Source organism: Chiloscyllium plagiosum, unplaced genomic scaffold (genome assembly GCF_037043375.1).
Source record: "Chiloscyllium plagiosum isolate Xiang-an unplaced genomic scaffold, Cpla_swu_hap1 HiC_scaffold_5, whole genome shotgun sequence".
NCBI lineage: Eukaryota > Metazoa > Chordata > Chondrichthyes > Orectolobiformes > Hemiscylliidae > Chiloscyllium > Chiloscyllium plagiosum.
The window spans coordinates 13092021-13117101 of record NW_028270143.1 but is presented as its reverse complement, the minus strand read 5'-3'; the positions used below and the strand labels follow the sequence as shown (position 1 = coordinate 13117101).

Here is a 25081-nt window from a genome sequence, read left to right as displayed (position 1 = left end):
TCCACATCCCCCACACTGTCTGTACACTTACTGCTCATTCTCCACATCCCCCACACTGTCTGTGCATTTTCTGCTCATTCTCCACATCCCCCACACTGTCTGTGCACTTACTGCTCATTCTCCACACAATCCCACACTGTCTGTACACTTACTGCTCATTCTCCACATCCCCCACACTGTTTGTGCACTTACTGCTCATTCTCCACGCACTCCCACACTGTCTGTACACTTACTGCTCATTCTCCACATCCCCCACACTGTTTGTGCACTTACTGCTCATTCTCCACGCACTCCCACACTGTCTGTACACTTACTGCTCATTCTCTACACCCTCTGTACTACACCCAGGACACCTGTTTGTCAATGGCCTGTCCCTTATACACCTTTCAATCTTTTTAGGTAATTCCCTGCATGAACGTTCTGGCTCCCTGCTGCGTACCAGCCTCCTTTAACCCAGTCTGTCCAACACAAGCAGTGCAACCCTTGCACTTCTGTGAAAATTCCACACACCACCCTCCCACCTCACATTGAGAAATGTTTGAGGAACATCTTAACCAGCTTAATCAGATTGCTTGAGATCAACGATGTCCTCCCCCAATCTCAGTGTGTGTGTGTCAGGCACTGAGAAGAGTGTCAGGATACCTCATGCTGCCAGTGCACGTATTTTGGATTCACAACTACCTCAACAACACACAATTGGTCCTAAAATTCCAGCCATAGTGCCTGCATTTTAATCTTCCTGCTATATTATTAGTTAGCATATTCTGAAGCCTAAGAGTACAATGAGAGAAATACTAACCATTAAAAATTATATTGATAAGCTTTTAAGAGAAATTTACTTAAGAGTCAACCTAAAATATTTAAGAAGTACAGGATGACATTTAACTACAAGGATTGTCGAGGCTCATTTGTCTTTTCTTATAAATTCTGTTGCTCATCTGGACAGCTAGAAATAATATAAGATGAAATGAATTTAAATCTACTGAGTCGCTGAAAACTATAAATACATGAGCTGACTGATGTGCCACCTCATTTTGGTAACAGCAGGCTTCTATTTGTGCTGTGAAGTGATTGGATGTGAGCTTTCATAGAATGATAGAATCCCTGCAGTATGGAAACAGGCCATTAGACCCAATAAGTCCACACTGACTCTCCGAAGAGTATCCCACCATATCCATTCACCCACCCATTTCCCTTGACTAATGTGCCTAACCTACACATCCCTGTACCCTGTCAGGTGAATTAGCATAGCCAATTCACCTGACCTGCATGTACTATGGGAGGAAACCGCAGCACCTAGAGAAAACTTATGCGGGCACAGGGAGAATGTGCAAATTCCGCACACTCAGTCACCCGAGCCTAAAGTCAAATCTGGGTCCTGGCACTGTGAGGCAGCAGTGCTAACCACTGAGCCACCATGCATCCCATTTATGAATCCCATACACAAAACATAATATAGGGATGAATGGAAAATTAGTAGCTTTATCGTATGTTGGTTACCTACTTGGTGATTAATGCAGAGCATAGGTTGAGGGGTTTGGGGCAGAGAGAACATGAAATCCAATTTTAAAAATAAGAGGATCGGCAAAATAATGGTGATTCCAATTGAATTCAAAACAAAAACCAGTTTATGGATCATGTGGCTATAATCAATGATTATTGCAAAATGGAAACATCCAGGTCGGACTGAGAAATAGAAGCTTAAATTCCAACACTATAAGGTCATGAGTTACAGGAGCAGAACTAGGACGTTCAGCACAATGAGTCCATTCTGCCTTTTGATCATGGCCGATATGTTTCTCAATCATATTCTCCTACCTTCTCCCTGTAATCCTTGGTCCCCTTATGACTCAAGAACCTACCCATCTTTGTCTTAAAGATACTGAGTGACTTGGCCTCCACAACCTTTTGTGGCAATCAATTTCACAGATTCACCATCCTCTGGCTAAAGAAATTCCTCCTCATCCCATTCCAAAGGGCCATGCTTTTACTCTTGAGGCTGTGCTCTGGGGTCCTGGTCGCTTCTAAAAGTGAAAACATCTTCTCCATGTCCATTCTCTCCGAGCCTCTCAGTATTTTATAAGTTTCAGTGAGATCCTATCATCATCCTTCTAAACTGCATCAAGTAGAGAACCAGAGTCCTCAATCATTCCTCATATGACAAGCCCTTCATACCTGGGATTATTCTTATGAACCTTCTCTGAACCCCCTCCAAGGCCAGCATATCCTTTGTTAGATATGGAGCCCAAAACTGCTCACAATATGCCAAATGCAGTCTGACCAGAGCTTTGTACAGCCATAGGAGTACATTCCAACCCTCCTGAAATGAATCCTAACATCGCATTTGCCTTCCCATCTGCCAACTGAACCCACAAGTTAACCGGAAGAAAATCCTGAATTCGAACGCCTAAGTCCCTTTGTGGTTCAGATTTCTGAAGGTTTGCCCCACTTAGAAAATTACACTTTTCCACATTGTATTTCATCTACCACTTCTTTGCCCACTCCCTTGGTCTGTCCCTATCCTTCTGTAGTCTCCCTGCTCCCTCAACTCGTCCACCTATCTTTGTGTCATCTGCAAACATATCAACAATGCACTCAGTTCCTTTGTTCAGATTGTTAATGTATAATGTGAATAGTTGTGGCCCCAACACTGACCCCTGTGGAACTCCACTAACCAGTGGCTGCCATGGCAGTAGCAGTACAATGGAAAATAACGCCAGTCTGCCATTGTCTATCAATGTAAGGCCTGCCCCATGCTACGAAATAGTAACATTATTAAAATATCAGTGTGCCCCTATATAGATGCTGTAGTAACATGTGGCAGGAAGTTTGAAGAGCACAATGCAAGATCAGTTGTGGGAGTGAAGCCCAGAAAAGTTTAAAGGGAAAATTAAAGCTGCTTTTTGTTAATGTTCCTAACAATGCAACTGGCTACTTTGCATAGTTAATTTAATCCTTCGACAATGATTTACTTTTCTCCAGTACAGTAATCAAGTCTTACTAATCCCTAAGTGGAGGCCATACTAGCTCTGTTTGGCCTATTGGGATCATAATTGATAGGTTCCATTCATATTCCTGAGCACCCACAGGTATACTCACCAGTCAGCTCACCTAGCTCTTCCCTGTAGAAAGTTGGGATGTTGCATGAAGTAAAAAAAAAATAAATCTGAGTGCTGCCTCAAATTTCAGATTCCATAAATTTCAGCCCCAGAGGGATGAGAATATTTTGAAAAAACACAGTGAAATTATGTCAAATGTGTGGCAAAGTGGTGTTTTGTTACTGTTTTGATTTTTATTTTCAAGATAACAATGATCAAATGATATTCCATTTTTACAGGATGTACCCATGGTTCAGTACCATTTCCATCGACGCACAGAAAGGTTGGTGTCTGATGTCCTTCTTCATATACAATTTTGAGTTCTGTGGCCTAGATCTGCTAGTACTGGAGTGAGGATAGATTAAACTTAAGTTGCTATTACTCTTTAGGTCTCATCGGAAATCCTGAAGTATGTACAAATGCTGTAACTGCTCAGGGAGTTTAAATTTCTGATGGGGCTATTGTGCTACCCTGAACACCATGCAAATGTGTTTTACAGACCTCACTATTGAAAACATGGGTCCAGATCGTCTGATGGCCAATTGGTCATTGGAGCAGCACAGATGCGTGTTGCATGTCAGGAGCTTAGAATCCCCGATGCAGCACATTTTATGGGAATTGCAGGAAATTGAAGATTTAATCGGGCATTTGCCCTGCATCTGGAGCCACACACACACCAAAACTACACTTCTCCTGACCCCTTACAGCCTGGGACCCTGACAGCCACAATCCCCTCCCACCAACTAAATTTCCCCACCATCACCCCAGAACCTATTGGCCTAAAGCCCCACTGGCATGAAGCCTCACTGGTCCAGACAACATCCCCACACCACCTCCAAACACTCCAACACTTCCCTGGCACCTTACCCACCTGAAGCCATACATGCACTGTAACTCCTCACGGATCTGCTACCCTAACCCCACATTTACCTTGCATATTACTTACTCGTAGCCCATGTCAAAGTCTGACAATGTTACTGGACACTTAAATCTCAGGGTGACCGATTGCTACAAGAGGAAGCATGGATTGTCCTGTCTAGATTATCCTGCACTACGAGGGTATATTGGTGATTTTAGCTAAACTCCCCATTTCTGAAGGAGCTAGGACTGAAATATTCTAGGAGAAAGTGAGGACTGCAGATGCTGGAGATCAGAGCTGAAAATGTGTTGCTGGAAAAGCGCAGCAGGTCAGGCAGCATTCAAGGAGCAGGAGAATCGACGTTTCGGGCATAAGCCCTTCTTCAGGAATTCTTGAAGAAGAGCTCATGCCCGAAGCGTCTATTCTCCTGCTCCTTGGATGCTGCCTGACCTGCTGTGCTTTTCCAGCAACACATTTTCAGGGCTGAAATCTTAGCTGGAATAGCAGAGTCCAGTACTAATACATAAAATATGAGCAGAGTGGCAACCTGACTATGATTGCCACTCCTTGGAATATTCAAGACATGGACTACATGCAGGTCTATTACATTGATGTTTACCCTGAAAGAAAAACACAGTTTAATTTTTGGTGTAACTCAGTGATTGAAAGTGTGACTCAACACAACATACCACACACATAGCATTCCCATTCCACACCCCAACTACCCTTCAGATTCCTCTACCCAATTAGATCCATGAAGTTGCCGGTCTGACCCAATTTGCTCCCTCAAACATGACCAAGTTTTCTTCTCGACTTAATAATCTGTGAACGAAATATACCTCCTCACCAAACCTGACCATGGCCCTCAACGCGATCACCAGTCCCCCCCCAACCCAACAGTCCACCTCCCAACAGACTCACCACAATTATCTTTGACAACGATACACGTTCCCACTCAATCTTTCAATTACTCACCTGCTTCCTCACTCAGTCACTGAAAACCATTGACATCTTTAAAAATGTACAGCTGATGTGGGGCATGTCCCCTGTGCTGCTCCTGTTTGTGTGTCCTCTCCTACAACCATCAGTGTCCTAAGTGGGTGCTATATTAATCCAAATCAGAAGTTCTGATAGAAGAGTGCAAAAAGAGTAAGTGTGCAAAACTCTCTGTGGGCTGCCCCACCGCTGAACAGAAAATCTGGGCCACTTTCTCAAAAGACAATTTTCCTGATATCACTGTGAAAGCCATCTATTTTCATCTGTGTATTTCTGAAGTTTTGGAACACTAGCTCTGAGATTGTGCTAGTAATAGTGTGAGTGCAGGAACTGTTTGCATATTTGTTATGGACCAGGTCAGATCACCTCAAACATTTCAAGAAGGTAGCCCAGACCATAACTTTTCTAGTTGTTTTAAGCAGGTGAAAAGTGTATGTGCCAGGAGTGATGCAGTTGGCCCCCACCACGGATTTATAAACAAAACGGAATTTATTTAAACACGAAAATAAGTAAACCGAATTTAGAAAAATGTAACTATTTGAACATTCAGTCAACTCTATCCCAACTTAATGATGCTATTTCAAATACTTGCAATATCTCCATAAATGCCCCCATAGCAAAAAAGGTAAATTCAAACACAGCTTCTTACAGGAGAGATGCTAGAGAGAGAGAGGTGGCTGGAATCAGCATGGGGCTGTTTCTTTGGGTCTAGCAGCTTCTCTGGGTTTCCAGTTAAACCTTGACCAGCAGCTGCAAAACGGCCAGACTGCTAAAACCAATCTAAACCAGAGAAAAGCTAAGCTGGGAGAACTGCCCGTTTCCCTTTCATTGTACAAGTGTTTCTTTTAAACTTAAAAGCTTCTTCAAGTAGATAAATCCAGACATATCAGAACCTCTGTATTTACAACCTCTCTGGAAAAAAATACCCAAGGATAACATTACCTTGTTAAAGGAGCAGCATCGTCACACCTCCCCCTTAAAAAATGAACCATCAATATTGAAAGATTGCTTAATTTTAAAACCTCTTAATCTTACACTGTTAGTCCACCAAAACACACACGCATATTATATTCACTGTAAATATGTAAACATGCACCATTATATCCTGGTTGTCCATTTAGTCTTGCCACCGAACATCACCATTTTACATCCAAGTCTCGACAATGTGTTGGCAATCACGTTTTCTCATCCTGCCACATGCACAAATTTCAAATTGAATGGCTATAACCACAAGCGCCGTTTAAACAGTCTGGATTTTTTGTCCTTAAATTTCTCCACAAGCCTCAATGGGTTATGATCAGTATACGTGATTGTGTCAGATATACACTACTGGTAAATAAACATTGAAATGTTGTAATGCCAACACCACGTCTTGTTCTCAACTGTTAAATATTTCTGTTGATGAATGTTCAGTTTCCTGGAGAAATACCCAATAGGTCTTTCCATCTTCCCGTTGTCTTCCTGTAAGAGTACAGCTCCAACACCCACACCAATTGCATCAATAGCCACCTCGAAAACCCTTGCATAATTAAGTGTGGGTAATATTGAGGCAGTGATTAACAGAACTTTCAGGCTGTCAAATGCCTTCTGACAGTCTGCTGCCCACTGAAACCTCTTGCCTTTCTTTAGTAATTCAGTGAGTGGAGCAGCCACACTGCTAAAGTTTGGTACAAATTTCCAATAAAATCCCAGGAACCGTAGTACTGCTCTTTTTGTCGATGGTATGGGAAACTCCCCAATTACCTTTGTTTTTGCATTCCATAGAGCCATTTGTCCATGTCCAATAACATAGCCCAGGAAGGTGACTTGGACTTTGGCAAATTCACTTTTAACCAGGTTTATCACTAAGCCTGCCTCCCGAAGTCAATCAAACAATAATAATAAATGTTGCAAATGTTCTTTTCATCTGTGACTAAAAATCGCCAGGTCATCAATATGTATGACACAATTGGGTAATCCAGAAATGACCTTATTGTTTGGTCTTTGAAATGTGGTGGGCGCATTTTCATACCAAACAGGCTTGACTTTAAATTGAAACAGTCCACTCGGCATTACGAAAGCCGAAATTGTCTTCGCTCTTTCTGACGAAGGTGCCCTGCCAGTATCCTCTGAGCAAGTCCATCTTAGAAATATAAGTTGCTTGTCCCACCTTTTCAACATAGTCTTCCAAACATGGAATCGGATACGCATCAAATTTTGTAACTGCATTGACTTTGCGATAGTCCACACATAACCGTTGGGTACCATCTGATTTTGGCACTATTACTATGAGTGAGCTCCAGTCACTGTAACACAATTGGATTATGACATCTTAGAGCATGTGTTCAATCTCCTTTTGAATCTCCTGTGCCAACTTTAGAGGGTTATGCCTATAAGGATGTTGCTTAATCGGAACAGCATCTCCTATACTTGTACCTTGCATAATTAGATTAGTATCTCTCCGCTTATTTCCATATACCTCCCCATGTGTTATTAATAACTCTTTCCAGTCATTTCAATTTTCCTCTGGAAGTTAACACAATAATTTGTCCCAATTTTTGACAACTTCCTCATTGCCCAATTTAATTTGGGGAATGTCCAATTCAGAATCTTCTGAACTTGGTTCTTCCCTCTGTTGTAATCAATAACACCTTCTCCTCTTGCTTTCCTTCTCTGTCAAAATACCTTTTGAGCATATTGACATGACACACTCCGTGAGATTTCTTTCTGTCTGGAGTCCTTATCAAATAGTTCACCTCACTCAATCTCCTTTCGATTTGATGGGGTCCACTAAACCTTGCTTTTAGAGGTTCACCTATCACTGGAAGTAACACTAACACCTTAGCCCCAATAGCAAAATTGCAAGTTTTTGATTTCTTGTCTACTTCCCGTTTCATTGTATGCTGTGGTGCTTTTAAATGCTGTCCAGCCAACTCCCCTGCTCTATTTAATCATTCCCTAAATTCTGACTCATAGTCCAAATATGTGGTCTCTGAATTATGACTTACCAATTTCTCCTTACTCAATTTTAGTGGTCCTCTTACTTCTTGCCCCAAAACTGATTCAAATGAACTGGATTTGGTCGATTCATTTGGTGCATCACTGATGGCAAAAAGTACAAACAGAATTCCTTTATTCCAATCATCTGGATCGTCTTGACTATAAGCCCTCAATATGGTCTTTAATGTCTGATGCCACCTTTCTAGCACTCCCTGCTGTTCTGGATGGTGTGCAGTAGATTTGAATTGTTTTATTCCTAAGCTGTCCATAACTTCCATGAATAATTTTGATGTGAAGTTTGACCCTTGATCTGATTGTATCACCGTGGGTAGTCCATATCTAGTGAAAAGTTTGAGTAACTCCTCTTCAATCCTTTTAGCTGTGATATTGCATAATGGAATGGCCTCTGGAAATCTAATGGACACATCCGTTATTGTTACCAAACACTGATTTCCACATTTTGTTTTAGGCATCCTATGCAATCAATTAAGACTCTTGTAAAATGTTCCTCACATGCAGGAAGAGGTATTAAAGGTGCAGGTTTTATTACTGCCTGTGGTTTTACAATTACCTGACATGTATGGCATGTCTGACAAAATTCAACCACATCCTTGTTCAGGCCAGTAAAAATGTTTTTGTATTTTAGCTTAGGTTTTTCTTACCCCTAAGAGACTTCCTACTAGTAGTTCATGTGATACCCACAACACCTCCTTTCTACAACCCACTGGCAATACGACTTGATGAACTTCTGCCCATTTCTCATCTGCCTGAATGTATGATGGTCTTCATTTCCTCATTAAGACATCATTTTTAAGATAGTATACTGGGATACATCTAGATTCTTTTTCCGTGTATTTTTTTTTATTCAATTGGTTTAGTTTTTTTAACTTTCTGCTGTAAGTCAGTTAAGTTCTCTGAACTACAGATGTCTGCTTTGTCATCTATCTGCTCCTGGTTTGTCTCAACCATTTGATCAAACAGGATCTCTGCGTACTCCACTTCAACTTCCTTATCTGTACTCTTTGATCTGTCCTGTTTCAACTGGTGACTTTGTGACCTCGTTACCACGCAGGAAAAATCCCAGGATATGCTTCCTGCAATAGTTCAGTTGGCTGAGTTTCCATTGGCATTTCAACCACAGTAAGCAGCACTCCCATCTCTGAACCAACTAAATTATTAGCAAGGGCAAATTGTATTCCTGGAGCTCAGAGTTTGTCCAGTACTCCTACCACAACTTCTCCACTCTTCACTGGAACACTCTTACCTCACTCTACACAATTGACCACTTCTTGTCTCAACATGAATTCCAAGTACTAGCACTTCTTCTAGCAATAGTCCTTCAGAAATATATATTGCCTCATCTTTCAACATCAAAGATTGAAAGGATCCTGTATATCCTAATATTGTAACCTCTTTACCTGCTGCTCCCAGCCTATGCGAGTAAACTTTACCTTTGCAAGTATATGGTTTAAGAAGATCTGACACTTCCTCCTTAACCAACATCCGACTAGCTTGTACATTCTGGTGCAGCTTTTTAGCCTCCACTCCAATAAAACTCACTGGCTTATCCTGCTTTCCTACATCTGGATTCCTCGCGCTTTTCCTAACCCACCAACACTGTGATTTCATGTGGCTTACTTTATTGCAGTGAAAACACCGAAGCTTTTTAACTTCTCTTTCCCCTTCAAGGGTTTCCTTTTTACCCTGTGGTAAGGTATTCTTATGATCTTCACCAAGATCTACCTTTCCCTTACCATGTGAGGATTTCTCTTTCCCCAGTTTCTATCCCTCACTGGTTGAAACTGATGTTGGACGCCAAACTTTGATTTATGAACCAACTCATAATCATCAGCTGCCAATCTTGTTGTTTTATTTCTTTGCTCTTCCACATGAGTTCTCACTACCTCAGGAAGTGAATTTCTAAACTCTTCCAAAATAGTTGTCTCTCTAAGAGCGTCATAGGTTTGGTCTATTTTTAATGCCCTTATTCACCTATCAAAATTACTTTGTATGATCCTTTCAAATTCAATGTAGGTTTGACCAGGGTCCCTCCTTAGCTTCCTGAAATGTTGTTTGTAGGCTTCTGGCACAAGCTCATATGCACTTAAGAGGGCTTTCTTCACCACCTTATACGCCCAATACCTCCTCTGATAGTGATGCAAATACCTCACTAGCTCTACCTACAAGTTTTGTTTGGATCAACAAAACCCACATGGTCACTGGCCATTGCATTTGTTTAGCCACCTTTCCAAATGAGATGAAAAAGATTTCCACATCCTTCTCATCAAATTTAGACAATGTGTGAATATATAAAGGGTGGCACATTGGCTCAGTGGTTAGCACTGCTGCCTTACAACGCCAGGGACCCGAGTTTGATTCCAGCCTCAGGCAACTGTCCGTGTGCAGTTTGCACATTCTCCCTGCATGGGTTTCCTCCAGGTACTCTGGTTTCCTCCCACAGTCCAAAGATGTACAGGTTAGGTGGATGGGCCATGTTAAATTGCCCTTGGTGTTCTGGGATGTACATTAGCCTTGGGAAATACAGGATGACTGGATAGAGGGATAGGTCTGGGTGGGATTCTCTTTGGAGGGTCAATGTGGACTTGTTGGGCCAAATGGCCTGTTTCCACACTTTAGGCATTCTATGGTATTCTATTTTATTCTTTGGTATTTCAACAGATCCTCACCAGGCCTTTGGCTACTGTGGGTTTGCTCATCCTCACTCTCTTCCTCATCAAGCTTACCTTCAGCCTTCATCTCCATCCTTTTAAGCTGATGTTCCTGTCTAAGTACTATTTTCTGAAGTTCAACCTCTCTCTCTTTCGTCTTTTCCTCCCTCTCTTCTTTTTTTTTGCTAAAGAGATTCATTCTTTTTCTCTTTCCTCTGTTTTTAATCATAATTCAAACAGTTTCATTTCTGTTGCTCTCCCCCCGCCATCTCTAAAGATTCTGATGGCGTTTCCATCAAATGTAGATGCTGAGCTATTGCTGTAATTATCTCTCCTCTCCTCACGGAAGGAGGCAGCTCCAACGCCAGCTTGACTGTCAATGCCAGCAACTTTTACTTGTTCACCTTTTGCAAAAAACCCCAAAGTCACATCTTCCAGCCCCAGAAAACTCTTGGTAACTAAAACAGCCATTGCTATCCCATGCACTGTTTAATCCAACCAAAATCAACACCCTAGAACAAAAAAACACTCACACCTTCCACTCGCTGCCTTCAAGTCCAACAATCTTCATCCCAGTTTGGAACTATAGAACAAATCCCTCAAAGAGCCCCCAATCTGGACCGGGCCAGACACCCTCAAAACATTTCAAGAAGGTAGCCCTGACCCTGATTTTTCTTGTTGTTTTAAGCAGGTGTGTAGTGGATATTCTGGGAGTGATGCAGCTGGCCCAACCACTCAGTTTTAAACAGTACAAGATTTATTTATACACAAACAAAAGAAAACCGAATTTAGAATAACGTAACTATTTGAAAAGCCAATCAACTCTGTCACAACTTAATGATGCTGTTCCAAATACTTGCAACGTCCCATAAACACCCCCTTGCCAAAAAAAGTAAATTCAAACACAGGTTTTTACAGGAGAGATGTCAGAGAGAGAGGGCGATGGGGTGGGGGGGTGCAGGATCAGCATGAGTTAGGAGAACTGGTCATTCCCCTTGCATTGTACAAGTGTTTCTTTATTAAATCTAAAATCTTCTTCAAGTGGATAAACCCAGATGTATCAGCATCTCTGTCTTTATGACCACTCTGGGAAAACAACAAAGACAACATAACCTTGTTAAAAGAGCAGTATCGTTATACATTCATAGATCAGTTGTTAGTTTTAAATCTGAGAGACAGAAGGTTTAGTTAAGCCAAAGTATTAAGAGCTATGGGCCAAATACAGGTATATGGAGTTAGGCCACAGATTAGCCATGATCACATTAAATGCCAGAACAGGTTTGAGGGGCTGAATGGCCTACTCATGTTTCTATATGAAATCCCTTTACCACAGTTTAGGGGAGGCGTTAACTATCTGTTGTTACATGCTGACATCTCCATCAAATTAGCCAAGTGACGTTTCATATGAACGTCTTAAACATTTATACACATTGACTCCTGAAACCCTGATATTTCAACATGCCATTGGTCAAACCATCACTACTTACCAGGCACAAGGCGTTGACTGTAAATAGTGTCCATTTTGACTGCAGATCAGATGAATCTCCTTGCAATTCCAATGTTTTTTTTTCTAAGTCCAAACAACCAATCTACCTCCTCCACATACCCCACCTCCCCAAATGCACACACCTTTAACTGGCAAAGGTTGTACTCCTTTGTAAAAGCCATAAATAAACTAGCAGCACAGTTAAAAACTTGATGTATCTAGTTCCTCCCTCATCTTTGATGTTATGGCTCTCGTTAGCCTAGAACATAATTTCAACGAGCACCCGAGTTACAAATCTTCTCACAAACTTTGAACATAATTTCAAGTCCTTTGTATGTCAACCACATGCCAAATATTTTTTGCATGTGATGATGATAAAGAAAACATAACGGAAATGCTCAGAACCTTTCTCTCAAATGTCTGGTTTTAAATTTGCTTCATTAAACGTATTCCATACTGCGCATTAACAGAAAATAATTTTTACTGTTTCAGAACAAAGTCACAGAAAAGGAGATTCGAGGAGGAATTAAATGAGAGAATGATTAGAGCTATTGATGGAATTAATTCACAAAAGTAAGTTTGCATTTCAGAAGATAAGTATTGCCTCGAAGGTAGAGGAGATGGACAGATTCATAATTTAAAATTTTAGAATTAAACATTGGTGTCAAACAACTTACTGTAAGTCTGTACCTGAGATGGTAAGCGTATCTTTGATAACTGTGTAGAAACTTTAATGCTGCCCATCTCATCATCTCTAATAATGAATTACATGGAAAAGTAAACATTAGTGTAAGAAGATGAAAAAGAAACTCATCACGGTGCGGCTGATTCTCAAATATGAGTGCACAATCATATAGCCATTTTCCCAACAGAGAGCATGTTTACACCATATAGAATCTATCCATCTGAGATCATTTACTTGTCCCTAAAATGAAGGGAGCACCTGAAATATTTTGCCTATGCCATACAAATTAAGCAATGACTGTTGAGATCTGTATTCCTATAAAATCAATCACCATGGAAATTGTTACAGAATTTTGTACTCAATTGTGCATTGCTTTCTGCCCCCACCATTTTTCTCAAGCTAATGCAGGAATCAAATGGTGCCAGTTGAAGCCAATCTTCCAGTTCCTCTGATTCATAGTTCATTAAGTTCTACTGTGCTTAACAAAACATATTCTTCTGTGTAATTTTGTCTATCTCTGTTCCTGGATTGGCTGGCTCCACAAACACTGTGCGTCTAGTTGGTAGGTGAAATAAGCAAGATATGAAGTCCATGAGGATTAATGAGTTGCTAATAAATGGAAATTCGCAGATTATTTTAAATTCTGACTCACAACACAACAGGCAGTATGTTTCAAGGACCAACAGCACCAGTGGGCTTTTTCTCAGAGCACGAGGCTAATTTGAAAATTGTGGAGGTGTTGTCTGAGATTTTCTGGTCATTAATGTTGAGCAATAGAATATAGCTGTTATTGAAATTACCATTTTCTGATAAACCACCCATTGTGTGTAGTGTGTAGTGGTTAGAGACCTGACTCAGTGACTGAACTTAGAGTAATTTTGGGATTGGACTGATGGGAGTGTATATTGAATTGTTTTCTGTTAAAGTTGTGAATTATCTCTGTGCTTATGGATTGCTTTCTGGAAGTCATAGCAGTGTTGAAGCAAGGGAGATAGAGTAAAGGGTGGTGTGAGGACACTGTCTTGTTTGACACTTGTATTCTCCAAGGTAGGGAATATGTTAAATCTGTTGATAAGGAACATGGCTTGCATGTCATCATGAAGTAGGATGAGAATTGTGAGATATTTCTGAGCACAGCCAAATTTGAGGAAGATACTCCATAAACTTTCATGGTTGACAGAACAGAAAGCTCCTACAAGGTTGAAAAGTCTGTGTATAGTAATTGACGTTGTTTCTTGCTTTCTTTGTGGATTGACTGCACAGTAAAGATCTGTGATCCCTCTCAATGGGTAAAAACATACTGTGATTCTGGAAGGAACTCCTCAGCCACGTGAAGGAAGCATTTCACAGAAAGCAGGCACAGACTGCAACAACAGAGTCAGCTAAGAATCAATGAGAAAATGTTGCAGATACTGAGAGATCTGGATGTCTTCATAGAGTCAGACAGCTGTACGGCATGGAAACCGACCCTTCATTCATGCCAACCAGATATCCTAAATTAATCTTGTCCCACTTTGCCAGCACTTGGCCCATGTCCCTCTAAACCCTTCCTATTCATATATCCATCCAGATGCTGTTTACATCTTGTAATTGTACCAGCCTCCATACATACACCACCCTCTGCATGAAGAAGTTGCTCCTTCAGTCCCATTCAAATCTTTTCCTCCTCTCACCTTAAACCTATGCCCTCTAGTTTTGGGCTCCCCTACCCCAGGAGAAAGACCTTGTCTATTCGCCTTATCCATACCCCTCATGATTTTATAAATTTTAATAAAATCATCCTTCAGCCCCAGGCTACTCAGCCTTTCAACATATTTTAAGCCCTCCAACCCTGGCAAAATCTTTGTAAATCTTTTCTGGACCCTTTCAAGTTTCACAACATCCTGTAGCAGGGAGACCAGAATTGAATGCAGTATTCCAAAAGTGGCCTAACCAATGTCCTGTAGAGCCGCAACATGACCTCCCATCTCCTGCAGTCAATGCACTGATCATTAAAGGCAAACGTACCAAACGTCATCTTCTTTATCTTGTCTACCTGTGACTCCATGCATGAATTACAGAATTAAAAATCACACCATCTGATGAAGGAGCAGCTCTCCGAAAGCTAGTGATTCCAATTAAACCTGTTGGACTATAACCTGGTGTTGTGTGATTTTTAACTTTGTACACCCCAGTCCACACCAACATCTCCAAATCATGAATCACAGAAAGTTATAATGCAATACAGCAAATAATTGTTAAGACAAATGAAATGGTCATTACTAAATGGGGAATAAAATATGAAAGTAGGGAAGCCAACGGTACAGAGGATTGTTGAGACCACACCTAATCTACTGTGTAAATGTTTGGTCTCCTTTTTTAAGGATGAATATTTTTGCATGAGAGGCAGTTCAAAGAAGCAATGCCAGTTTAATTCCTGTGGAAACAGTGAACAGGTTGTAGCTTACTCATTGAAGGTAAAAAAAAATGAGAGGTGATCATATTGAAACAAGATGACGAGGTGCTTGACTTGCTGGATGCTGAGATGATGTCTTTCTTTCATTGAATCCCTATAGTGTGGAAACAGGCCCCTCGGCCCAACAAGTCCACACCGACCCTCCGAAGAGTAACCCACCCAGACCCATTCCCCTGTTACTCTACATTTACCCCTGACTAATGCACCTAACCCACACATCCCTGAATGCTATGGGCAATTTAGCATGGCCAATTCACCCAACCTGCACATCTTTGGATTGTGGGTGGAAACCGGAGCGCCCGGAGGAAACCCACGCAGGCTTAAGAATGTGCAAACTCCACACAGTCACTTAAGGCTGGAATCAAACCTGGGTCCCTGGCGCTGTGAGGCAGCAGGACTAATCACTGAGCCACCATGCCACCCTTTTGCTAATATCATCTTGTAACTGAGTCTACACTAAGAAACATGATTTCAGTATAAAGGGCCTCCCATTTAAGATAGGATTTAGGAGGATTTTGTTCTTTTAGAGGATTTTAATCTTTGGACAACCATATTATTCAACTCTGAGTTAGACAGATTTATGATCTGCAAGGGAGCCAAATGTGTTGGGGGAGTTAGGGTGACAGTCAGATCAGTCATCATGTGACTGAATCCTGAAACAGGCTGGTGAGATCAAATCGGGAGAAAGTGAGGACTGCAGATGCTGGAGGTTAGAGTCGAAAACTGTGGTGCTGGAAAATCACAGCCGGTCAGGCAGCATCCAAGAAGCAGTAGAGTCAATGTTTCAAGCACAAGCTTTTCATCAGGAATGAGGCTAGCCCAGCTCTTATGCTCAAAATATTGACTCTCTTGCTCCTCGGATGCTACCTGACTGGCTGTGCTTTTCCGGCACCACACTCTTCAACTTATGAGATCAAATTGCTTATTATTGCTCTTACTTCTTATGTTCAAAACCTAGAAATGCAGGAAACATTGAATGGATCTGGCAGAATCTGTGGAGAGTGAAATAGGGTTCATATTTTTGGAATCCAAAAGGGTCATATTGGTCTCAAAATCCAAAACTTCCTGATTTCAGATATCCAGTGTCTACAATATTTTGCTTATTCTTTAAAATGTTCTTGTACTCATGAGAAACTAAAAAGAGTCTAAAAGATTAAAAAAGACAAAAAGATTAATATTTCCAATTTTTTTTATGAACAAAACCATGTCACAGTTAATTAAAATACAGATAAGTGCAGGGTGGAACATTAAAGTCACACCATCCCTAGGAAAACATACTGCACAGTGTCTGAAAAGATTCATAAGTATCAGTTTCCCATCTGATTTTCCACTCTCCTTGATGTCACATCAAGTGTGATGGCCTCCCAGCCTGGCGTGGTAGACTCTCACAGTGCCCAGCATGGTGGTCTTTCAGCCAGGTATGGTGGTGTTTCGGTGATACGTGACAGTCTCTTGGCCCGACGTGGACTTTGGGTCTCGAGGTGATTCCGCAAAGTGTAGGCCCACCATGACTAAACGCTTAAGAAAGATGAGGCAAAAGTGAGGACTGCAGATGCTGGAGATCAGAGTCAAGATTAGAGTGGTGCTGGGAAAACACAGCAGGTTATGCAGCATCCGAGGAGCAGGAAAATCGACATTTTGGGCAGGAGCCCTTCATTAGCAATGAGGCTTGGGAGCCTCTGGGGTGGAGAGATAAATGGGAGGGGGTGGGGCAGGGGAGAAGGTAGCTAAGAGGAGCTGGGGAGAAGGTACCTCTTTTAGCTACCTTCTCCCCAGTCCCAACCCCCCTCCCATTTATCTCTCCACCCCAGAGGCTCCTAGCCTCATTCCTGATGAAGAGCTCCTGCCCAAAACATCGATTTTCCTGCTCCTTGGATGCTGCCTGACCTGCTGTGCTTTTCCAGCACCACTCTAATCTTGACTTAAGAAAGACTGTAATGTTTGAACTTTCAGCTTTATTTTCTGCATCAAACTAAGAAGTTATGCAATGTGTAACTTTTAACCCTATTTCATATGTTTTACACTATACTATAATCACTGCAATTTTTAACTTTTAACTTTGTTCTTTCTGCGTTGTTCTTAAGGTTCTTTACCTGGGTACTTGTACCTAAGATGGCGCCTTGTGTGGTGACATTATACGCTTTCACTGTACTCCTGTACACGTGAAAACAAATTCAAATTAAATTAAATCCACCAACCTTTGGCCAGAATTCAGCAGATGCAGATTTAAATAAGGCTCGGCAATTAAATGTCTCTACCTTATCAGCAGAGAACACCTGTATACCACTCACCTAAATCAAATTTAAATCAGGACTTTGTATTTTTGTATCAGGCTATCAACACTAGAACTAACCACAAGTAAGGGTTCAAAATTCAAGAGCAAAGAAGGCAAATTCATCCTCAAAAGCCCCCAAGAACACTTATGAAATTCAATCACAGAGCAACATTTCAAAGAAATTTGCCTGAATCCATGCAAGTGAAAGATTGTGTAAGAGCTGCTCTTCTCGAAAGATTGCCATGCAAAATGAGTATTCTGATAAGAACTGTGTCTAAGAAAATTTAGACTACAAGATAGGATGGCATTTAATTGGGTGTGTTGTGCAATTTACAACGTTCTCAAATGTAATTCTAATGCACTTCCAACCTGCCTGGTTTTAATGGAAGGGGTACAGGTAGTCAATTTCCTCCCAAAAGGCGGGTTTATCATTTGAATTTTAAAGTGGCTCTGAAAGCCTGCTGCTCACTCTAGAGGAAAGAAACAGCAATGAGCAGTGGGCAAGTGAGTGGCATTTTTCAGTTTGAGGCCTGAGTACCAAGTAGCAGCAGTGAGAGAGGCTTCGTGTTGAGGAGAGTTGATGTGGAACCAGATGCAAGGAAAGGAGAAGCATCATGACGACAACTGCAATGGGAAAGATGCAGCAATAGAGTGTATTAGAGAGGTGGCTACCAAGCAGTGATTTTCTATTTCATGAGATGTGGGTGTAGCTGGCTTGGCCAGCATTTATTGCTGATCCCTATTTTCCCAAAGGGCAGTTAAGAGTCAACCACACTGCTGTTGTCATTTGTCAAGAGGCAAATTTAGGCCAAACCAGGTTAGGACAGCCATTTCCTTCCCTAAAGGACTTTAGTGACACAGATGGGATTTTCTGACTCACTTAAGACTTAAGGCCATGAAACATAGGAGCAGAGGTAGGCCATCCAGTCTGTTGTACCATTCGAGGACTGATCTGATAACTCTCAATTCTGGATTAGTGGTGCTGGAAGAGCACAGCAGTTCAGGCAGCATCCAAGGAGCTTCGAAATCGACGTTTCGGGCAAAAGCCCTTCATCAGGAATAAAGCGTCATGTCCACCTGCCTGATAATTCTCAACTCTACTTTCCTGCCCTTTCCCTACAACCCTTTTATTCCCATTCTGATTAAAAATCTTCCCCCACACAGGAAAATAATCTATCTCCATATACTCTTTCAAGTCCCCTAACACTCCGTACTTTTCAGTAACATCTCCTCTCATTCTTCTGAATTCCAGTGAATAAAGACACAACCTACTCGACCTCTGCTCATAAGAATGTCCTGCCATATCCAGTGTCAAACTAGTGAACATTCTCTGGACCACCTCATATGCCAATACATCATTCCTTAGATAAGGTCCCAACACTGTGCACCCAATTTCAGCTGTCATCTGACTGGTGCCTTGTATCGGCAAAACTGGGTACTGCAGATGCTGGAGATTAAAGTCAAGATTAGAGTGGTGCTGGAAAAGCACAGCAGGTCAAGGCAGCATCCGAGGAGCAGGAAAATCAACGTTTCGAGCAAAAGCCCTTCATCAGGTGCCTTGTATAGTTTGAGCAAGTTTTCACTACTTTTATACTTAACTCCATTTGTCTTCCCTTTTGCCCACTGAACTTGGATGCTAGCTTTTTGTAATTCGTGGGTGAGGAATCCCAAATCCATTTCTCGGGTGGCTTTCTGCAATGTTTCTCCATTAAAATACGATTTAACTTTACTTCTTCCTGTCACCGTGTATAATTTGACATTTTCCACATTATATTTCATCTGCCAAGATTTTCTCACTCGCTTAATCTGTCAATATCCCTCCATGAGTCATCCACACCACTTGTCTTCTTGCCTGTGTTTGCGTCATCAGCAAACTTGGCAACAGTCCATTCATTTCCTTCATCTGATCTTGACCGTCATTGAAATACTTTGAAGTTGTAGTCATTGTTGTGATGAAAGAAGTGTAAAAAGATATCTGAATTAATTGAGGGGAGGTTAAGGGTAGGGGAGCATAGTCAATTACATGAGGGACCAGCTATTCACTGGAAATTTATAAGAAATTTGGAACTACCTTCTCCAAACAGCAATTAATGATGCATCAATATTACTGCAAGATCAGCTGTTACATTTAAATCTGAAATTAAGATACTGTACAAAGGATGGTAACTCCCTGGCTAAAATATTCCAGACTTGTGCATGTGTGCTCAAAATTGGTTGTGATTTTGAGTCCACGGAGAGCATGTATGATGGCTATTTTGTGTGTAGACCTCTATGTGTTTGTTATTTTGAAAGAAAAAAAACACCTGTTAGTAACATGCCTGTTTTTGGCTACATCAATTAATAAAGGCATTAGTGCTGAGAAAGGAAGTGCTGCGATCTAAAAAGTGGTAAGCAAAACTAATCAAACAGTAACCCTCAACAAAATCTGCCACAAATTCTAGGACCTCTGCAAATACATCAAGAAAATTGCTATGCACAGCCAACATCAAATAAGAACTCTGTTTAAGGAAAGTTGGATTGTAAAAATGAATAGAGTTCAATTTGAGTGAGATGTGAAAATTAACTAATTCTCAAACCCATAAGCAATAACCCACCTCTGATCTGTCTACTTCTGCTATAAATGGAGATGAATGCAGGTGCAAGTAGCCCAGGCAACCTATTCCTATTGGAAAAGTGAGTTATTTTAATTTTATAATGAACCGGTGTGTCTTAAGACTTAACCAAATTTTCAGAAGTAACTCTGCTTTTATCTCAAGCCTCAAGAAATCTACTACTGATGTGGTAGCTGGGGAGGACTGCTCTGTGCAGACATTAAATGCCTGTTCAGCACCTCTTGTCATCAAAGAAGACTTAAGCGTGCTTCAGTGTTTTTCAAGAGAACCTCCCACGCTCTCACAGAACCTGTCCCATTTTATATCAGGGTACATATTTCCCAGAAAAGCAACTTGAAATGGAAAACAAAATGTCACCCTTAGGTAAAATCAGTTGTCCAATCAAACTTCTTAATTGGTGTGGTCCTTCCCAGAATGCAATGTCATATTTCTGTGAGGACATGTCCTGATTTATTGGAATGCAATTAACATTTTTCAATCAAGATGATTGTTTCAAAGTCTCTCCTGACTTATTCTATTTAATGTCAAGCCCAATATATTTAATGGGCCTCAAAGTCTAACTTGTAGTCTGAAATTCCCTTTTTATTTTATCTTTCACGCATCGCTCAAATTCCTTAGAACTTCCTCACCGATCATTGACATACATCATGAAGATGCTTGCCAGTTTCATTTTATGATACTAGTACAACATTGCTGGGTCTGCTTCAGGTTGAATGCAGTCTATTTTCTGCAAGACTGACCTGTCTGAGAAATAACTCACTGTATCATTCAATCCATAAACACATTTGTTTAATTTCCATAGCTGCCCTTCTATATTACCTGCTTCTTTAGGTGGTTTCAAAACTACCTCCTTTTGCAACTTTTTACACTGCAAAGTTGTAGTTTTTATATTGATTGATTTACATTCCAAGGGAAATGTTTTTAAGAAAGCGAAGAAGACCTTTAAGATCACATTTTGGTATTAAACAAATATACTGTAACATCTTGATCACCACATTTCTCCTCCATAGCTCAATGTTAGTTTGGCATATGGCTTATATGTCCCATCAGGAATCACTTTTCCAGGTGAATTTCCATCTGTGTGATAATCCTAGTTGTGCACTAACTTTACCTTTATGTGCACACCAATTTCTTTACAGTTTTCCAACTATTTCTGTTTGACAACTTTTATTAACTTAGCTTCTAACATGTCTGTAGCCACTAAAACGTCTTGACCATGGGGGCTTCTACACTTTGTGGTATTCGCACCTTGTTCCATCTCTACTTCATTTAAACTATTACTACAAGGTCTTCCTCTCTTTTTGCAAGTTTGCAATTTCTTTCCTAGTGCCACATTCATTTTCACATTCACCTTCAGCCTTTGTACTGCAATTCCTTGTCTTCCACATCTGTACCTCATTTTTGCTCATCCATGGATTTTACCACCTGTCCTTCATTGCAAATTTAACCAATGTTTGTATTTCCCAGTGGTTTGCCCTTCTCTCTTTATACTGGTGTCATCTCTCCTGACATGCATGCATGGCAACTTTCTGGAGTTGTCCTCTGGGGCAAATAGATTTATCCACAGTTTCTGGACCACTTTTGCCCATATTCGGTCAGCCTTTTATCTGCCATAATCCACTCCTCCAATTTATGTGTATGCTGTGTATATGATCCCTCATAAAATTTTATGACTTGTTCAGATTCTGTAAGTTTGTAATCATTGCCAATTAACTTTGAGGAATGCACCCAAAAAGTTTGATGGAGGTGCAGGTAAGCTCAAATATTTACTATAAAAACCTGGGGCATTTACAGCCTCCTAATGGGAGCCCTTTTCCCACAACCCCTCTCCCATTCTCCTTATATTAACATTTTCAGCTCTCTGTGGCCCCTGGTGACCCTCAGAATTGGGTTTTTTTCTCTGAATAGGACATGCTATCAATGCACTCATGTCATAGAGTTATTGCAGTGCACAAAGTGCCCATTCAGCCTATTGAGTTCACGTCAGTTCAGTCATTACCAATGTTCTCGTTTATATCCATTGCCAGGCCATCCCCCAAGTGCCCATCCAATCTTCTTTTGAAACCATTCAGTGTCTCCATTTCCACCAATCTCTTAGACCCTGAACTTCAAGGTATAACTATCACTGTGTGAAATTAAAAATAAATGTGTTCTTCGCATCCCCTGTATTTTTTGCCAAAATCTTAAATCTATGTACTGTCTGCCAAGGGAGCAGGTTTTCTTTGTCTATCTTATCCAAACGTCGCAGAATTTTAAACACTTCTAGTAAATATTCCCTCCCCTCCACCTGGAAGCAGCTGTTGATGCAGATGCTAGGAGGTCAACAAAATACTTAGCACTGCCACACTATTCCTGTAGACTTTCCATGCTCGAAAAACTATGCAAAGCACCATGAAAAAGAACTAGCAACTAAAAGAAATAAAACCAATAAGTAACATGTTGGAAGCTGATGATCCTTTTAAATTTGGGAGTGGGAATGAGAGGGAGGGCTTCCAAGGTGTTTAGCATGCATTCAGGTCTATGATATTAAGTGAGCATGTTGGCTAGAGTATGGGAAAGCTGGTGTTAAATCAGAGTTGCAAATGCATACTTCCAACTAAACCCCTTATCATGATAGCATCTACCAAGTTTCATTTCAGAAGTGTGCCCACACCATTGATGCAACATTGAAAACCTAAGAGAATAAAGGCTAAGAAGACGAAGGACTATGTCACTTCCTCAATGCAATGAATAAACAGTCACCTTTGCTTCTCTCTCTCTTTCCCTTCTGTCATGTTTTCTTACTCTTCTGTTTCAGACTATCTCCCCTTTTTATTCTCAAATTGCAGTCAAGGAGAGAAACTAGCACCATGATCCAGTTATCAACTGTGTTTGATGGGCTGCTTCAGGTGGGGTAGGTGAACAGAGGCAGTGGCACTACAGCACAGTTTGAGGGACTGCAGCATCTTCCAGGCTGTCCAAACAGAACCATGACTATGGTAAATAGACAAGTTAGCAACAATGTCAACAGGATTTGGGATTTCTGAATTCTGGGTGATGGTGTCTAATTCGCAGTCCATATCTCAAGTTTAACCTGTTCAGCTAGCTTGTGGAACCCTTGTCTTTTAACAGAATCTTCCTGCAATGCTGAGTCAGCTGGTTGGAGATAACTGGAAACAGAAGCTGGGAATGTCAATCTGCTAATTAAACAGCTGTTAGGACTTTTTTTTGTTAACTTCTTAAAATTCACTTGAATTGGCTGTTTCTGTCATTGACTTTCAATAATGTTACACACTGCACTAACTAGTGTCCTAAATGGAGAGATTTGTCAGAAGTTAAAGCTTCAGAACCAGATAAAGGTGGTAGCCTAGGATTATCTTCTGTTTACTTAATATATTAGTGTCTTAGTTTGGATCAGTTTATGCATTTATTGAGAGTCAATTCCAGATGACAATATCTGTATTTTAAATAAGCTAACACTTGTTTGAGAATTGATACAACAATTTATTGAAGATATGTTTGTTTTATAGACAGTGGCTAAAATCTGATGACATTAAAAGAATTTCCCTTTTCTTTCACAATCAAGAATTAGAGAAAGAGGTAAGAGTCAGTTTTTATTAAAATATTGGTGTAAAGTATTTGGGATGAAATTCAATAAGCCAAATACGGGTTTGGAGTTTCTGTATATAACTGACGCCTATTTATTACATCACAGGCAACATATTATACTCCTAGCATTTTAAATAATTTCTGCATTGTTTGTGAAGTGAATGCAACAATTTTAGGGCCATCGTTCTTTGTGGCAAATGCCATTTAAAGGCAGCCTCAGTATCTTAAAAGGGAGATGCACTAAGTCCTTTTTGAATTGGATCTGGACTTTGATGTATTGAAAAATGACAGCTTGAATGAAAGTTTTTTGATGTTTCACTGGGAGCATTAATGCAGGAATTGGAGAGAGGAGAGACATCTGGATCAGTGGTGAGATAATGAGGGAGGTTAGGTAGCAGGTTGCCCTTATAACATAGGAACAAGAGGAGACCTTTTAGCCCCTCAAGTTTGCTCTGTAATTCAGTGAGATCTCTAACATAACTCCATATACTTGCCTTTGCCTTATTCTATAATGCCTTGGATTGACAAACATCTATGGAGCACAACTTAAAATTAGTTGAGAGTGTGGTGCTGGAAAAACACAGCAGGTCAGGCAGCATCAAAGAAGCAGGAGAATCGATGTTTCAGGCATAAGCCCTTCCTGATGAAGGGTTTATGCCTGAAACATCAATTTTCCTACTCCTCAGATGCTGCCTGACCTGCTGTGCTTTTCCAGCACCACACTCTCAACTCTGATCTCCAGCATCTGCAGTCCTCACTTTCTCCAAAACTTAAAATTAGCATTGATCAAACATCAATTGTTATTTATGAAAGAAAATTCTAGGCTTCTACCAGCATTTATCTATGCAAGTGTTTTTTAAATTAACTCCCCAGTCCTATACTTGTCTTTCAGCAGAAATACTTGCTCTATATCCAGCCTAACTGTTCTCCATAATACCTTGAAAACTTTGATTGAATCATTCCTCAAGTTCTAAGAAATGCGAAAAAATTAGCATATTGTTTCCTCATAGTTTAACCAATACATCATGTTCATAAATCTAAGGGCCAGCATTTTATTATTTCGTTTGATTATTATCTGCACCCACTCGTGACATGTTAATGGTCAGTGAACCTCTAAATCTCTTTGTAAAGTTAGAAACAGACGAGGTACGTCATTTAGAAACTACTCTGGGTTTTCCCTTCTTAGATTCAAACGATGACTTCACATTTCTCCTCTTGGAATGTTTTTGCCATAGTTTTATCAATTCACTTCATCTATCAATAACTGTTCCATTTTATGTTTACATTATGCTCTCTGCACTACCATCTATCTTTCTCATCAGCAAATTTGGACAAGAGGTTTTCCATTCCGCTATCTAATTGATTAATAAATATAATGA

The 25081-nt window shown here is 40.6% G+C and overlaps 1 protein-coding gene across 5 annotated transcripts in view; it reads left to right on the top strand.

Annotated features, from left to right (window-relative positions):
• adcy2b (adenylate cyclase 2b (brain)) overlaps positions 1-25081 on the top strand; it is a 627652-nt gene that overhangs the window by 518365 nt on the left and 84206 nt on the right. For all 5 annotated transcript variants that reach the window (XM_087986815.1, XM_087986818.1, XM_043689618.2 and 2 more), the window contains 3 exons: positions 3338-3381; positions 12580-12660; positions 23624-23693. In XM_087986815.1, the coding sequence (XP_087842941.1) occupies positions 3338-3381; positions 12580-12660; positions 23624-23693 (195 nt within the window). The remainder of the gene's footprint in view (positions 1-3337; positions 3382-12579; positions 12661-23623; positions 23694-25081) is intronic.